Raw genomic sequence first — 17,304 nt, forward strand, 5'->3', positions numbered from 1 at the left:
GCCGAACATCCAGTTCCTGCCGGATCGTTAGCCATGAACAGTATGTTTGTCCGTGTATCAGCCTGGAAACATCTAGCGTTAGTTTTGTTGTTTTGCACCTTGTTGAATTGCTGTGTACTTACCTCCGTTTTGTTCTGTCTGCAGTCTCTCACCCGGAACCTTCACCCAACCTCTGCCTGATGGTCGGGCGGCTGCCGAGCCATTTCTGGACCCACCACTGCACCCTCAACAACCCATCCACGCCACCCGCCCTGTTCCCTGGATTATTCAGCCTCACTCGGGAGTCTATTCAATAAACACTCACCTTTGTCTCAAAGTACCTTGTCCTGGTCTGCTTCTGGGTTCTGGCTTAGTAAACCGTGACAGAACGATCCGGCCAGTAATGAACCCAGCGGACCTGGACTCTGTTCGCGATGCCATTACCCATCAGGAGAAGATGTTGGGCCATCATAGCACGGAGCTACAGGAGATCGCGTTGGCAGTTCGGAACCTTTCTACCGGTCTGACGGAGGTCCAGAACCAGCGCGAAGTTTCGGTGGAGGATCCACTACCGGTTTCACCCATCTCGCCTGCCGCTTCTGGAGCGGTGTCCTTCCGTGAGCCCAAGGTTCCGACGCCGGATAAATATGAGGGGGAGCTGGGAAGATGCCGTTCTTTCCTTATGCAGTGTGGGTTAGTGTTCGATCTACAGCCCTACTCTTATGCCACAGACAAGGCTAGGATAGCCTTTGTGATTGAGTTGCTGCGTGGTCGAGCGCTGGAGTGGGCTTCAGCCGTTTGGGAACGACAAGACCCCTGCATGGCTTCATACCCGGGGTTCACGGCCGAGCTGAGGAAGCTTTTCGACCATTCCGTCCGAGGGAGGGACGCAGCTAGGCGCCTGTTTTCAGCTTCACCAAGGAACTCGCAGCGTGGCCGACTTCGTGATCGAGTTCAAGACGTTGGCTGTGGAGAGTGGGTGGAATGAGGAGTCCCTGCAAGCGGCCTTCTACCAGGGTCTGTCGGAGCAGCTCAAGGATGAGTTGATCTCCTATCCGGAGCCTAGTGACCTGGACAGCTTGGTAGCCTTGTCTATTCGGGTGGATAATCGAGTCCGAGAGCGAAGGAGGGAGAAGCAATGGGGTCCGTCCAATCGATCAGCTTCTCAGGTTCCAGTCGGGTCGGGGATTGGACCAGAATACGTCGATCATCGTCCACCACACAGGATTAGTGGAGAGGTCCTGTCTCCCGATTCGGAACCAATGCAAGTAGGGCGGCACGGGTTAACCAAGGAGGAACGCCAACTCAGACGTAGGACTAACTGTTGCCTCTACTGTGGTGGTTCGGGACATTACCTCGCCACCTGTTCCCGGCGGTCGTCAAACTGCCCGGCTCGCTAAAGTTGGGAGGACTTTTAGCGAGCCAGTTTCAACCTCTCAGTACCTCTGTCAGACCCCGTTTCCGGCTACCCTTGTGAACAGGAATCAGAGCTTAGCGATTAACGCTTTTATCGATTCAGGTGCCGATGGAAGCTTTCTTGATGCCGAGTTGGTGGAACAGCTGGGGCTTTCAAGGAGCAATTGCCGGAAGCCATTGAAGCGACCACTCTGAACGGCAGTAGTCTGGCACGTATCACGATGAGGACGGAACCGGTTAAGATGCGGTTGTCGGGGAATCATTCTGAGATGATTTCATTCTTCATTCTGCCGTCTTCCCATGTTCCTCTGGTCCTTGGATACCCCTGGCTGAAGGAACACAATCCCACGTTCGATTGGGTGACGGGCAAGGTAACGAGTTGGAGCCTTGATTGTCATGCTAACTGTCTCAAGACTGCCTGCCCCCATTCGGTTCCCAGTCAGGTGATTGAGGCTAAACCCCCAGATTTGTCCCTGGTTCCCGAGACATATCACGATTTGGGGGAAGTTTTCAGTAAGCAGAAGGCTCTGTCACTCCCTCCCCACCGACCATATGATTGTGCCATCAACCTGTTCCCGGGAGCTGTCTACCCCAAGGGAAGGTTATACAGTATCTCCCGACCTGAACGTGAGGCGTTGGAGACCTACATCAAGGAGTCCCTAGCGGCTGGTCTCGTTCGTCCCTCGTCATCACCCCTGGGGGCAGGATTCTTCTTTGTGGGTAAGAAGGATGGCTCTCTTCGACCGTGTATTGATTATCGGGGGTTGAATGCCATCACGGTCAAGAACAAGTATCCCCTGCCCTTGATGAGTTCTGCCTTCGACTCCTTACAGGGTGCTACGGTGTTCACCAAGCTAGACCTACGCAATGCGTATCACATGGTCCGGATCAGAGAGGGGGACGAGTGGTTGACGGGTTTCAATACACCGATGGGTCACTTCGAGTATCAGGTGATGCCGTTTGGACTGACCAATGCTCCAGCGGTATTCCAGAGTATGGTGAACGACGTCCTGAGAGATATGATCGGTCTCTTTGTGTTTGTTTACCTGGATGACATTCTGATCTTCTCGAAGGAACCTTCCCGACCACGTCCAGCATGTCCGGCAGGTTCTGCAGCGATTGTTGGAGAATCGCCTGTTCGTGAAGGCCGAGAAGTGCGAGTTTCACGCCCACACGACATCCTTTCTCGGGTACATCATCTCCAGGGGAGAGATTAGGATGGACCAGGAGAAGGTTAGAGCGGTTCTGGAATGGGCCCAGCCCGGTACGAGATTGCAGCTCCAGAGATTTTTGGGGTTTGCGAATTTCTACCGCAGATTCATCCGGGATTACAGCCGTGTGGCCGCTCCGTTAACTGCCTTGACTTCCAGTATCAGGACCTTCAAGTGGAATCCGGAGGCGGATCGAGCGTTTCTGGATTTGAAGAGGCGATTCACCAACGCACCGATTCTCTCTCAACCGGACACGGCCCGTCAGTTCGTCGTTGAAGTGGACGCGTCTGATGTGGGAGTTGGCGCCATCCTGTCGCAGCGATGCTCCACGGACAGTAAACTCCATCCCTGCGCCTACTACTCTTGTCGCCTTTCGCCTGCGGAGAGGAATTACGATGTGGGTAACCGGGAGCTTCTCGCGGTGAAACTTGCCTTGGAGGAGTGGCGCCACTGGTTGGAGGGGCGGAGCAACCGTTTATTGTCTGGACTGACCACAAGAATCTTGCTTACGTGCAATCGGCTAAACGTCTCAACTCCCGTCAGGCCAGGTGGGCGTTGTTTTTCGGACGATTCAAGTTTTCCCTGACGTTCCGACCTGGATCTAAGAACGGCAAGGCGGACGCCTTGTCCCGGATGTTCTCCAAGACGGAGGAGAGTGGGTCCAAGACCGAGACAATTCTCCCCGGAACTGCGTCGTGGGAGCAGTTACGTGGAAGATTGAGGAGGAGGTGCTGGCGGCCCTTCGGACTCAGCCCGGTCCCGGTAACGGTCCACCCGGTCGGTTGTTTGTGCCTGAGTCGGTTCGTCCTGCTGTCCTCAAATGGTCCCACGCCAGCAAGATGGCTTGTCACCCTGGCGTGGCTCGGACAATGGCGTTTCTTCGCAGACGCTTTTTGGTGGCCTGCCATGGCCGAGGATACTCGGGGTTTTGTTGCTGCCTGTCCAGTGTGTGCGCAGAATAAGAGTACCAATCGGCCCAGCTCTGGACTACTTCACCCCCTTCCTATTCCCCGGCGACCATGGTCGCATCTGGCCCTGGACTTCGTCACTGGGTTGCCCGCTTCTGAGGGGAACACGGTCGTTCTGACTATCGTGGACAGATTCAGCAAGTTCGCCCACTTTGTGCCAATTGCCAAGCTTCCCTCTGCCTCGGAGACGTCCGAGATCCTGGTTAGGGAGGTTTTCAGGGTCCACGGTTTGCCCAGTGATATCGTTTCCGACCGTGGCCCTCAGTTTACCTCTGCTGTCTGGAAGTCCTTCTGTTTGGCCATTGGAGCTACAGTCAGTCTCACATCTGGTTTTCACCCCCAATCCAATGGTCAGGCGGAGAGAGCCAACCAGAAGATGGAATCCACGCTACGCTGTCTGGTCTCTTCCAACCCCACCTCCTGGGTCTCTCAGTTGCCTTGGGTTGAGTATGCCCACAATACTCTCCCTACATCTGCCACTGGGATGTCTCCCTTCCAGTGCCTGTATGGCTACCAACCTCCCCTGTTCCCTTCTCAGGAGAAGGAGCTCTCAGTGCCTTCTGTTCAGGCCCATATTCGTCGTTGCCACCGGACCTGGCATCGGGCCAGAAGGGCACTCCTTAGAGTTTCGGACCGGTATCAGCTCCAGGCGAATCGTCGCCGGATCCCCGCTCCCACCTATACCATCGGAGATAGGGTTTGGTTGGCCACACGGGATCTTCCGTTACGGACTGAGTCTAGGAAGTTGTTACCGAAGTTCATTGGTCCGTTTGTGGTGGAGAAGGTGATCAATCCAGTGGCAGTTCGACTCAAACTACCGAGGACGCTCAGAGTCCATCCCACCTTTCATGTCTCCTGCCTCAAGCCTGTCTTCCTCAGTCCTCTGTTGCCTCCTCCGCCTCCTCCTCCTCCTCCTCGGATGATCGGAGGTGGTCCTGCCTACACGGTGCGTCGCATCATGGATTCCAGACGGCGGGGCCGGGGTTTCCAGTATCTCGTGGACTGGGAGGGGTATGGTCCTGAAGAGAGGAGTTGGATTCCGCGGCGACAGGTCCTAGATGCTGACCTCATCAGTGATTTCTACCGCCTCCATCCTGGCGCTCCGGGAGTCCGCCCGGTGGCGTTCGTCGGAGGGGGGTACTGTAACGATCCCGGCAGTCTGAGTCGGGTCCTGTCTGGTGACTAGTTTTTCCTGTTCGTGATCTCCAGTTTCCCGAGGGTTCGGGAACGCTCCGGGGAGCTCTCTTGTTTTCCGCACCTGCATCCCATCAGCAATCTGCACACCTGGTCCTGATCATCACCCTTCTTAGGCTCTGGCCGAACATCCAGTTCCTGCCGGATCGTTAGCCATGAACAGTATGTTTGTCCGTGTATCAGCCTGGAAACATCTAGCGTTAGTTTTGTTGTTTTGCACCTTGTTGAATTGCTGTGTACTTACCTCGTTTTGTTCTGTCTGCAGTCTCTCACCCGGAACCTTCACCCAACCTCTGCCTGATGGTCGGCGGCTGCCGAGCCATTTCTGGACCCACCACTGCACCCTCAACAACCCATCCACGCCACCCGCCCTGTTCCCTGGATTATTCAGCCTCACTCGGGAGTCTATTCAATAAACACTCACCTTTGTCTCAAAGTACCTTGTCCTGGTCTGCTTCTGGGTTCTGGCTTAGTAAACCGTGACAAGGTGGCCATGATGGTATGAGGGCCAGATTGGGAATTTTTGCCAGGACACTGAGGTTAACACCCCTACTCTTACGATAAGTGCCACAGGATCTTTAGTGACCACAGAGAGTAAGGACATCCGTTTAACGTCCCATCCGAAAGCTGCACCCTACACAGGGCAATGTCCACTTCACTGCCATGGGGCAGTCTCTACTGTATCTGCTATCTTTAGTAAAACAAAGATGAACTTGGCTTCACAGTGAGGAACAATGTCATTGTTTTTGTGCAATTCTCTGTTCAAACAGAGTCACCTTCTGTAAGCTACAACAGCAGCGCCATCATGCACTTGAATGCACTAGGGATGAGGGAATTCTTACAGAGATCTCACAAAGGTCTTCACCTGCAATGCTCCCAGACTGTAATGATCATAATTCTAAATCAGTTTAACAGCCCAACTCACCTCTGACCTATTCCCAGCACCAAACTGGGTTTCAAGGAGCTTTCACAGGAAGTCATTTAACACCATTGTTACTTGTTAACATGCCCAATTCACTCTGCAGCACCATCCTGTCAACTCCAATTACAAAAGTGTTATTTGCCTCAGCCACGAGACCGTGGACAAGAAAAGGAAGCAGAAGCTATCCAGGCAAAAAAAATGAAATTATTGAAGTTAAAATTATAACCAAATAAACTTCCAATATGAGACTATGCCTGTCCCAACTGGAATTGCTTTCTACCAGAATGATAACTGAAAATCAAAAATAGAGTTGCCTGCAATGCTTACACATAACAACAATGCACACTGAACAAAAATATAAACGCAACATGTAAAGTGTTCGACCCATGTTTCATGAGCTGAAATAAAATATCCCAGAAATGTTCCTTAGTGAGCATTTCTCGTTTGCTAAGATAATCCATCCACCTGACAGGTGTGGCATATCAAGAAGCTGATTAAACTGCATGATCATTACACAGGTGCACCTCATTACACAGGTGCTGGGGACAATAAAAGGCCATTCTAAAATGTGCAGTTCTGTCACACACCACAATGCCACAGACTGCATGAATGTCCACCAGAGTGCTTGCCAGAGAATTTAATGTTCATTTCTCTACCATAAGCCGCCTCAAACGTCGTTTTAGAGAATTTGTCAGTACATCCAACCGTCTCACAACCGCAGACCACTTGTAACCACACCAGCACAGGACCTCCACATCCGGCTTCTTCACCTGCGGGATCGTCTGAGACAAGCCACCCGAACAGCTGATGAAACTGTAGGTTTGTACAACCGAAGAGTTTCTGCACAAACTGTCAGAAACCGTCTCAGGAAGCTCATCTGCTTGCTCATCGTCCTCACCAGGGTCTTGACCTGACTGCTGTTCGGCGTCGTAACCGACTTCAGTGGGTAACCGACTCACCTTCGATTGCCACAGGCACGCTGGAGAAGTGTGCTCTTCAAGGATGAATCCCGGTTTCAACTGTACCGGGCAGATTGCAGACAGCGTGTATGGAGTTGTGTGGGCGAGCGGTTTGCTGACGTCAACGTTGTGAACAAAGTGCCCCATGGTGGTGGTGGGGTTATGGTATGGGCAGGCATAAGCTACGGACAAAGAACACAATTGCATTTTATCGATGGCAATTTCAATGCACAGAGATACCGTGACGAGATGCCCATTGTCGTGCCATTCATCTGCCGCCATCACCCATGTCGCAAGGATCTGTACACAAATCCTGGAAGCTGTAAATGTCCCAGTTCTTCCATGGCCTGCATACTCACCAGACATATCACCCATTGAACATGTTTGGGATGCTCTGGATCGACGTGTACGACAGCGTGTTCCAGTTCGCGCCAATATCCAGCAACTTCGCACAGCCATTGAAGAGGAGTGGGACAATATTCCACAGGCCACAATCAACAGCCTGATCAACTCTATGTGAAGGAGATGTTGCGCTGCATGAGACAAATGGTGGTCACACCAGATACTGACTGGTTTTCTGATCCACGCCCCCACTACTTAAAAAAAAAAAGGTATCTGTGACGAACAGATGCATATCTGTATTTCCCAGTCATTTGAAATCCATAGATTAGGGCCTTATTAATGGATTTCAATTGATGGATTTCCTTATATGAACTGTACCTCAATCAAATCTTTGAAATTGTCGCATGTTGCATTTATATTTTTGTTGAGTGTAAAATCAATAAACAAACAATATATTATTACATTATAATACCAACAGTGGCTGTACTTTGCCAATGAGTAGTAGCAACAGTAATATAATGAGAGCCTGTGCATTATCTTGAGTATAGCACAGCTTTCATAATGACCAATAGTTGGTGTTCATGGGTTGTAAAATTTAGTGTACATTTTCCAAATGGATAAATCCATCCCTCTTGAAAGTAGGATGGTATGCTTGTTGTATTTGATGTCCTAACAAATGATTGCTGACCATATATGGATTGTTTTTACTGTTTGTTGTGTTGTTGCCATGTGTTTTTGTCCTTTTGTATTGTGATGTCTGTCTTGTTTTGTAACTTTATTGTACATATCATTTTCATTATCTATCGCTGCATTTGCCCCTAGCCACTTAACAGGTTGTCATTGTAAAAAGGAGTGTTTTTAACTGACTCGGCTGATGGTTAAAATTATATTTGCGATCCCACAGCGTGACAGTACCGTGGAAGGCCAGTCGGCCTGTAGCGATGTTCTTCCCCATCTTGTTTTCGGCCACACACTCATAGCCCCCCGTGTCATCCTGTTGGAAGCTGGGGATCTCCAAGACGGCATTGGAGTACTTCATCTTCACTTTGCTGGGGAACGGGACTCCATTAGCCCTCTTCCACGTAATCTCAGCGACAGGGCTAGGAAAGACAGAAAGCAAAACATGTCGACTCCACAAAACATGTAGACTCCACATCTTCTCTGTTAGACTATATCTAACAAGATTTTATGCAACTTATTTTCGTATTCTATACATTAAATAAAGAGAGAAAGTCATTTGAAGAAAGTATGCATGTGGCCCTTCACAAACCGACGTTGACAATCATTGTATTCAAAAGCTATTCTGACGAATAATAGAGAGATGCCACAGTCTAACAAACATAATTGCCCTAGTGACACTGCTCTATAAAAATCCCAAAATGCTTTGAGTGAGTGAAAGAAGAGGGAAGATTGAAAACATGCTCCAAGAAATACAGCTTACTTCCCAAGAGCAAAACACTCCAGTATAACCACTGATCCTTTTGCTGCTGGTACGGTGTCAGGGAAATGAACTTCTATTTTCGGCTCGTATTCTCCCATTACTCCTATGAAGTACAAGTACAAGTAGTTGTTGTTCATGCTTCCATTATTGGTGTGGGTGTACAAAATCAACATGCGCGATGGCGCACGCAGGTGCCCGGTCTAGTCAGCGTGTTAGAAAGAGTGTTTATGCATGTATTATTTCTGTTAGTTTTACTATGCTTTTGTTTGGCCTCACAACGCAAGGTATACAGTGAGGGAAAAAAGTATTTGATCCCCTGCTGATTTTGTACGTTTGCCCACTGACAAAGCTATAGACTGATCATTTCTTTGTCAGTAGGCAAACATACAAAATCAGCAGGGGATCAAATACTTTTTTCGCCATCACGCGCATGTTGATTTTGTACACCCACACCAGACGCGATCAGGACATGCAGGTTGAAATATCACAACGAACTCTGAACCAACTGTATTAATTTGGGGACAGGTTGAAAAGCATTAAACATTTATGGCAATTTAGCTAGCTAGCTTGCTGTTGCTAGCTAATTTGTCCTGGAATATAAACATTGGGTTGTTATTTTACCTGAAATGCACAAGGTCCTCTACTCCGACAATTAATCCACAGATAAAAGGGTAAACCGAGTTTGTTTCTAGTAATCTCTCCTCCTCCAGGCATCTTCTTCTTCTTTGGACTTTATATGGCGGTTGACAACCAACTTTAATGTGCATGTGCATTATCATCACCAACTGTACTGGAGTGTGGACCTCAGTTTATCTTTCAATCACCCACGTGGGTATATGCTCCTAAAAACCAATGAGGAGATGGGAGAGGCGGGACTTGCAGTGCATCAAGCGTCACAAATAGAAACAAGTTCTATTTTAGGGCCTGTCTACGCAATACTTGAATAACATGTATGTGTACATTTATTTAGCAATGTGTGGTCAGCCAGACCGCCAGCGTTGCAAAATACATTTACACATACATGTTATTCAATCATTGCACCAACACTGCTCTCGCGAGTCAACGAGCGTCTGTGTAGCCAGAAGTTGGTTCTATTTGTTACGCTCGACGCGCTGCATGTCCTGCCTCTCCCATCTCCTCATTGGTTTTAAGGAGCATATACCCACGTGGGTGATCGAAAGATGAAAGGAGGTCCACACTCCAGTCCACTCGGTTTACCCTTTTATCTGTGGATTAATTGTCGGAGTAGAGGACCTTGTGCATTTCAGGTAAAATAACAACCCAATGTTTATATCCCAGGACAAATTAGCTAGCAACAGTAAGCTAGCTAGCTAAATTGCCATAAATGTTTAATCCTTTTCGACCTGTCCCCAAATTAATATAGTTGGTTCAGAGTTAATTTTGATATTTCAACCTGCGTGTCCTGATCGCGTCTGGTGTGGGTGGAAAAAATCAACATGCACGTGCGCCCGGTCTAGTCAGCATGTAGGTGAACTGAACGGCTACTCCACTTAAAGGTACACTATGCAGAAATCACTCCGCCATTTCCTGGTTGCAAAAATTCTAATAGTTCACCTAATTTCAGTTTATGTGACAAAACAAGCAATTTAACGTAGATAATCATTGTACCATCTAAACTGCTGTGAAATATATTTTCCATAACCAAAAATATTGTATTTTCTGCTATTTGAAACTGGTGTACAAAAACTAAAGTAAAAGAGGCAAAAACTACACTTAAGAATGGGAAGCATAGAAATAGCTCACATAAGACAAATCTACCGCTTCTTAGACTTCTTTTAATGAGAATAACAGATCTATAACTCTTATTTCTATGTGAATTTGGTCGTATCGCCCTAAAAAGTTACATATTGCAGCTTTAAGCATGCATGTCGAGGGAGTGTAGTGAAATAACAGCAACAAATAATTTAAAGCCTCAGTTCCTGGGTGGAATACACTAAGGTTATCTCTTGAGGGTCTGGTTGATTTTGAACGTATGGTTAATGTTTAAATGTTTAATTCAACCCAAAGGCAGTGTTTACTTTCTGCAAAAGTGTGAAGAGCTAAATACATACTGTAGCTATAAGGAACAGTTAATTGGATTCCTCCAAGTACAGGCAGTTGTTAAAAAAGCCAAGTAAGAAAATAAGGCACCTGGATCATCGGTGATAAAGCCTATATAGTGCTATAATGAACATGGCCTGGCAACTAAACAATGCATACCAGGTAATAACAATGTTAGCTTATACGAAGGGGGTATACTGTACATAACACCTTCATGAATGTTGCTGTATCATTCATACCACATTCATAACACATTTATTCAACATCACGTATAAGGTGTCTTCAAAATAAAAGTCATTTTTTATTATACTACAAAAAGTTATCTGGCTCAATGAAAGCCTACCTACGCCTGCTACCTGTATGTTATGAATCATTATGCAAGGTCTTCTGATGAATAAGCTCACCGTCTTTCCTCAGGACCAGAGATGTTGGTGAGCTGTGAACTTTGCCCTTTGTGATGCTGTTCATCACCACACAGGTATAGTTGCCCACATCTGAGGGCTCCACTTTGGCGATGTACAGGTTGCCAGTCTCCTGAGATACGAAGCGCCGGTTGTCTTGCTGGACGAAGTATGGGTATTCATTGAAGACCCATGCATAACTAAGGTCTAGAAAGGGAAATGAGGGGGAGATTTAGCCAACTACTGATATGACGTAACATTCAAAACTTGAAACCAAGAACACAAATGCTGTATTTATACAGGCAGCCCAGTTCTGATCTTTTGCCCAATTATTGGCAAAAGATCTGATGTGATTTGTCAAAACACCAATACCCTATGAAAGTTACACTCATTGTTACTTCCGGGATCCTCGTTTTGTAGGCTAAGAATGGGCTTCAAATTTGCATCCTCAAATCCATGAAAACGTGGTCTGTCACACCCTGATCTGTTTCACCTGTCTTTGTGCTTGTCTCCACCCCCTTACAGGTGTTGCCCATCTTTCCCATTATCCCCTGTGCATTTATACCTTTGTTCTCTGTTTGTCTGTTGCCAGTTCGTCTTGTTTCGTCAAGCCTACCAGCGTGTTTCTCGTACTCCTGTTTTTTTTAGCCCTGTTTTCTAGTTTTCCAGTTTTTTATCTTTCTGCCTGCCCTGACCCTGAGCCTGCCTGCCGTTCTGTACCGTTTTGACACTGACCTGGACTACCGACCTCTGCCTGCCCTTGACCTGTCCTTTGCCTGCCCCCTGTTTATATAATAAACGTCCGTTATTCGAACTGTCTGCATCTGGGTCTTTTCCTGAGCCGTGATAGTGGAATAATTAATTTATATATTAAAATGTATAAATGTGTTTTCGAATGAATTTACTTACCATGTGCCAATTTTCAACGTATTTGACGCCCAAGAAGAAGCACGAAGCCGAAAAGTTACAACTCTTTCATTTGAACTACAGACATAAACTACAACTCCCTAAAGGTATTTCGACAGCTTGCCAGTATTCAAAAACATATTTATTTTACATTTTCAAAAAGTACTGGGTGGCAACATTCAGCAAAAAAAAAGAAGCATAATCTATTATGAAACACATCAAATGGCCTGTAACTAACGGGTTCTTACCATCCTGTAGGTCCTCAGCTCGAGCAGGCGCCCTCCAGCATGCTAACAACGCTGCAGGAGACTTTTCTACTTCTTGAGCATCAAATATTTTGATAAAAGGCATCGGGTGTGAGTAAATCAATAAACTAATACAATTATAATTTTATATATCTTAAATGACCGTATTTTCATTAATTTTATGATATAATCTTGAAGCCCATTCAAAAGACCCGGGACATGACGTAGGATGACTTCACTTTCACAGGGTATTAGTGTAAAAAAGATCTGAATTGGACCGCTTATGTAAACACAGCCATAAAGATAATGTATCTTTGGGATGGATTTGATTTGGATTTGATTTGTGTATCAAGGGTGACATAACCACTCCCTCTGTAGGGTGACTGGCCAAATGTGACATAATGCAACATGTCAATTTCCCAAAATGCTATGCTTTATAAAGGGTGGCATAACCCCTTACACCTGGCGTCACGTGTTTTGAGGAAAGCTCCCAAAGGGATGGAGAGAGGACAAAAGGGATCATGAGACATTTACATTTACATTTTAGTCATTTAGCAGACGCTCTTATCCAGAGCGACTTACAGTTAGTGAGTGCATACATTTTCATACTGGCCCCCCGTGGGAAACGAACCCACAACACAGGCGTTGCAAGCGCCATGCTCTACCAACTGAGCTACACGAGGCCAGTATGAGACAACCCCTACCATCAAATTACTTCTTCCTCAGTGCCAACATGCACGCAGTCAACATCCATATACGTACACACTGCTCTCAGATGTTATATATGTTAAATATGTTTTATTTATATATATGTTATCTATATATTAAAGTAAATAAATTGCATTCTTAATGTAAAACCTACTCATATTTCAGAGCACACAGTAATTTTTCAAAAGACACCAAGACTGCCCTAGTAGCATCTACAGACTAATCGTTGTAGTGTCCTAAAGGAGACCTGGGTAAGGCCAAAGTCTCACAGATGTGCCAACTTTATTTAAATATTTCTTAATTCCCCAAAACAACCTTTCTATGGACTTCATTTGAGGAAGATTAAAAACATCATGACTATCTTTAGGCCAAACTGGTGTGGAATTGCCCTATATGTAACTTCATTGAGCAACACAATCAATCTAGGACGATACTTTAGGATGATTTGGACATGAAGCCTTTTTGACGATTTGAGTTTTGTGCTATAAGTTGAGAAAATTGACCACATATTTGTAAAAAATTGCACCAAAAGCATTGATTAAACTGTAATATGACTGCAGAATCATTCTTAAGTAGTAGTGCTAAAGTATAGTTGAAATGCCATGTCGATTCATATAGGACTGTCAAGTGTAAAAGAAGATAACAAAAGTCATTCAATACCTCCTGAGGAGGTGGGTGTTCCACAGAGTAACACAACTCCTTGTCCTTCTCGAACTGACACCGCACTTCTTGTGTGGAGTTTAAAATGATCCAAGTCTAGAAGAGAAACGGGTCAATTTATGACGTCTTAGAATATAAATACAGCACACTGATGACACTCATTTCCCCCTATGAACCACCTGCATGTAAAGCATTATAATGCATTTATAAGGTATGGTGTGTTATTATCAATGGTGACAATGTAATAATGCAATATAATGCAGTGTCACAGGAGGCAGTATTATGGCCTGTTCTTAACTTACAGGCAAACTGTAGGCTTGCTCTTCTGCTGAGAATGGCTCCTATTGTGTTATAGGCCGTACACTGGTACCTTCCCCCATCCTGGTAGCGGTCCAGATTTCTTATGATGAGGTTGCCCCCAGACAACCGACGCCGGTGGTCCAACTCCAGATTTATGAGAGTTCCATTCAGTGACCATCTGTGAGGGCAGAAATACCATCAGCTGCTGGCAATATTCACAGCACATCTCCATCTATTGACCACAGTGGATTTATGGGATCAAATTGAAAACTAAAACTCAATAAAGGCAGCAACCGTTATTTGGATGGTACTTAAAGTTCATTGATATTTTGAGGTCAATGAAAAAAAATAACATATACAGGTAGGTACGGTTTATGGTTGTTTGTTGCTTTTGTTGTTTTGTCATTTCAAATGAAGGGACATACTGTGCATGAGTCTTTACTATGTCAATAGTTGAAGTACATATCAATATCCATAACCATTCATAACAATTTGTAAATCTTCAAGCTAAGATAAATAAGAAGAATGTCTGTTGAGATAAGTCCATGTCCCAGGCCATCTACTTTGTAGATCCAGCTATATCCTACAATCTAAAATGAATGAAAATACTAAGAACCATATCATTACCAGATTTGTGTTATCCTTTCCATTCATTTGGAGACATATTGTATACTGTAGCTGGACCTACACAACGGATGGCATGGGACTTGGACTCATCTTGACAGACTTCTTTTGGAGTTTGAAGACATCCAACAAACTTAAATGATGTGTTATGTCCTTTTAATTATATGTAAATGCATTCATAATATTTAGTGTTATTTCAGTTTTACGGTTGATATGGATATCCCATCCACTTAAGACAAACTCTCAAATACATTGTTTCCACTCTCCACAGAGGCCTATGGGTCAAAAATACACATACTATAGTCACAAACAGTAACACCTTGTTCTTTCTCGATTGGTATAATATGCTCAGTTCTTCTCTCTTTAAATAAGAATATTAGCACCCTCAAAACCCACAGCAGGTGCAAACTCACACTACCCACACAGCAATGCTTTCACACATTCCTTTCATTGCACCCTTTCTGCACTCTCATAGAAAAGAGGAGAATAATAAAAGCTGGTACAGCACACCAACAAGTCCAAGGAAAATGTCAACGTCATTCATTTCCTAAATCTCGCAAATCTCAGTTTTGGAAAATACTGACTTTATGACCAAAGTTATCCTACTTATACTTTTTATTCAATTTTGGGACTACAATGGATGTTTATGACTACTGCCGACGCCACAGGCCGTTTTTAACCAGAGAAGTAGTTTTTTTGGTTCAGCCGCCCTTTAAACATAAATATGTCATAGTATTTGAGAGGTAAAGCACCTTGAAACTCAGTCCATCAATCCCGCTACTCTATCATGGCAATTAATTGATAGGATTTGATGACCTGGGGCTCTTGACAAACAGAGGAAGGCAGAGGCTCTTATTAGATCACAGACGGTGACTCGTGGCATATATATATATATATACTTGTGTTATTATTTTTCAAAAAATATTATCTTTGCATTGTTGGGAAGGGCCTGTAAGTAAGCATTTCCCTGTTAGTCTACACCTGTCATTTACGAAGCATGTGACAAATAAAATGTGATTTGAATTATGTAGTTCAGTTTCTCTTTATCTCATATAATAAACACTGTTTACATGTTCACTGATTATATGAGTCCAAATATGCAGCACAAGACCAATGTCTTTTTGTGTTTTACCTCAGAAACCCTGTTTCCAGCTTTGGGGGTATGAGAGCATGAGTGGCAGGAGTGACAGAGAGAGAGAGAGCAAGAGAGAGTGTGAGAGAGAGAGCGAGAGAGAAGATAAAATGGAGGGAGCAGTGTATTCCATTTACACTTCAAGAGAGGAGCTGAGGAGGTGTTGAGGGCATGTGGTGCAGAGCACAGCAAGAGATGCAACGCTAAACACGCTCGTCTCGCCTTTAATCAGCAAATGGAAATACCTCATCTTAGCTGGGGGGATACCAACCACATGCGATTATGAACGTAGCGTGAGCTCAATACCACTTTTATTCTTCTCATTTACACTGGCTGTGCTGGAGTACTGTGGGCTACACAGCAAAGACAGTTGACAGTCAATGCTTGTTTGTTTTTGTTTGCGCAACTGGTTTGGAGCATCTGCGTTGTCTGCAGCTGGGTTTCACCCATTGTTTCATCCCTCCATAAAACAGCAACAAGCTATTAATGTGAAAAGCATGAGCAGTGGAGAAGCGCCACATAAACCTGACCCATTAAAGTCCCTGATCGGCCAGACAGTCAAAACACCTCATTTCACAGGTGTTAATTAGTTGCTGATTGAGAAGCAAAGATGAAAACCAGTAGACCCCGCGGCACTGGTGTAAAACGTAGTAATAGCCGTAGTCGTAGTCATATAGAAATTCAAGCCAGGTGAGTGAGTCTGAATCCTACCTGTATTGAGGAGGGGGGATTCCTTTAGCGTCACACGTAAGAGTGGCCTCCTCTTCTATAGAATCAACAGGGATAAACAAGTCACCGGGTTCCATCCTCCATCTTGGACCATGGAATGATCCACTGTCCAAACATTCTGGGGAAGACATAGTCGTCAATGTAGCAGAATGTTTAACTCATATATTCTGGTTGTGACATGATTTCCAGCTTTTTCGGATGTCACACTCGAATCGTAAATGTTTCCTACAAAAGAATCATTACACATCAAATATATTATTTTTCTACCTGCGAGACAGTCGATGATTGATAGTAGAAGAAGCTGTTTCCATGGTAACGTCATATTTGGCAGCGAAGGACGAATGAGACTTTCATTCAATAAGCTCTAAACAACACTCTTTTCTCCGGAACAGACAGTCCTGACCTGTAGGAGACAGTCATTACAGCAAAAACACCAAACTCAGCAGACATGTCACCTCATGAAAACGTCAAATATACTGTATCTATTTTCGTGCTTAGCCATCATTTGGACAGGCAGGCGAGACGGATATGGAATTGACATTGGCACCATAGAAATATTGAGTGATGGAATGTTGGAAGTGAATGTGGGAACCTTCCATTTCTCTTAACCCACGGCTTTTTCAATCTCCAGTTTCAACATTCCCATTGAGCAACAGCATTAATTAATCCTGTGTATTCTGATATAGAGACAAACAATACGAGCGAGCAAGAGAGCACTCAGAGGCATATGGGACAAGACAGACACCAATCTATTAGGAGACCAACTGTTGACCCAGCTCCACAGAGAAATATCTATCCTCTCAGGCCCAAGGAGCCTGGACCTGTGAATTGGGTGCCATCCAATCAATTAGTCTCACCGACACCAGCATGTCTTGCCACATGCTGAGGGAATCTAGAGAGCTTGATGAGAAATCCATTCCCTACAGGTACATGATCAAGAGCGAGTGGCTGGACATTGCGTGGTCTGCATTGCAATACTAAGGTTAATTGCAGTAGAGCAGTGATTCCCAAATACAAATAAACTAGACACAAATAAACTGAAGAAGAACGAAACCCACACAAATGTGATACCACACAAATGCTCTCTCTCTCTCTCTATCTCACAC

At 45.3% G+C, this 17,304-nt stretch overlaps 1 protein-coding gene across 1 annotated transcript in view; it reads right to left on the reverse strand.

Annotated features, from left to right (window-relative positions):
* The window catches only part of LOC121538375 (contactin-3), a 69,229-nt gene that overhangs the window by 49,739 nt on the left and 2,186 nt on the right, over window positions 1-17,304 (reverse strand). Inside the window, exons 2-8 of the mRNA XM_041846309.2 lie at window positions 16,466-16,601; window positions 16,181-16,316; window positions 13,716-13,891; window positions 13,414-13,509; window positions 10,898-11,101; window positions 8,433-8,535; window positions 7,907-8,091 (exon numbers count right to left, since the gene is read on the reverse strand). Coding sequence (XP_041702243.1) covers window positions 7,907-8,091; window positions 8,433-8,535; window positions 10,898-11,101; window positions 13,414-13,509; window positions 13,716-13,891; window positions 16,181-16,316; window positions 16,466-16,520 — 955 coding nt within the window. The 5' untranslated portion in view covers window positions 16,521-16,601. The remainder of the gene's footprint in view (window positions 1-7,906; window positions 8,092-8,432; window positions 8,536-10,897; window positions 11,102-13,413; window positions 13,510-13,715; window positions 13,892-16,180; window positions 16,317-16,465; window positions 16,602-17,304) is intronic.

Source organism: Coregonus clupeaformis, chromosome 24, assembly GCF_020615455.1.
Source record: "Coregonus clupeaformis isolate EN_2021a chromosome 24, ASM2061545v1, whole genome shotgun sequence".
NCBI lineage: Eukaryota > Metazoa > Chordata > Actinopteri > Salmoniformes > Salmonidae > Coregonus > Coregonus clupeaformis.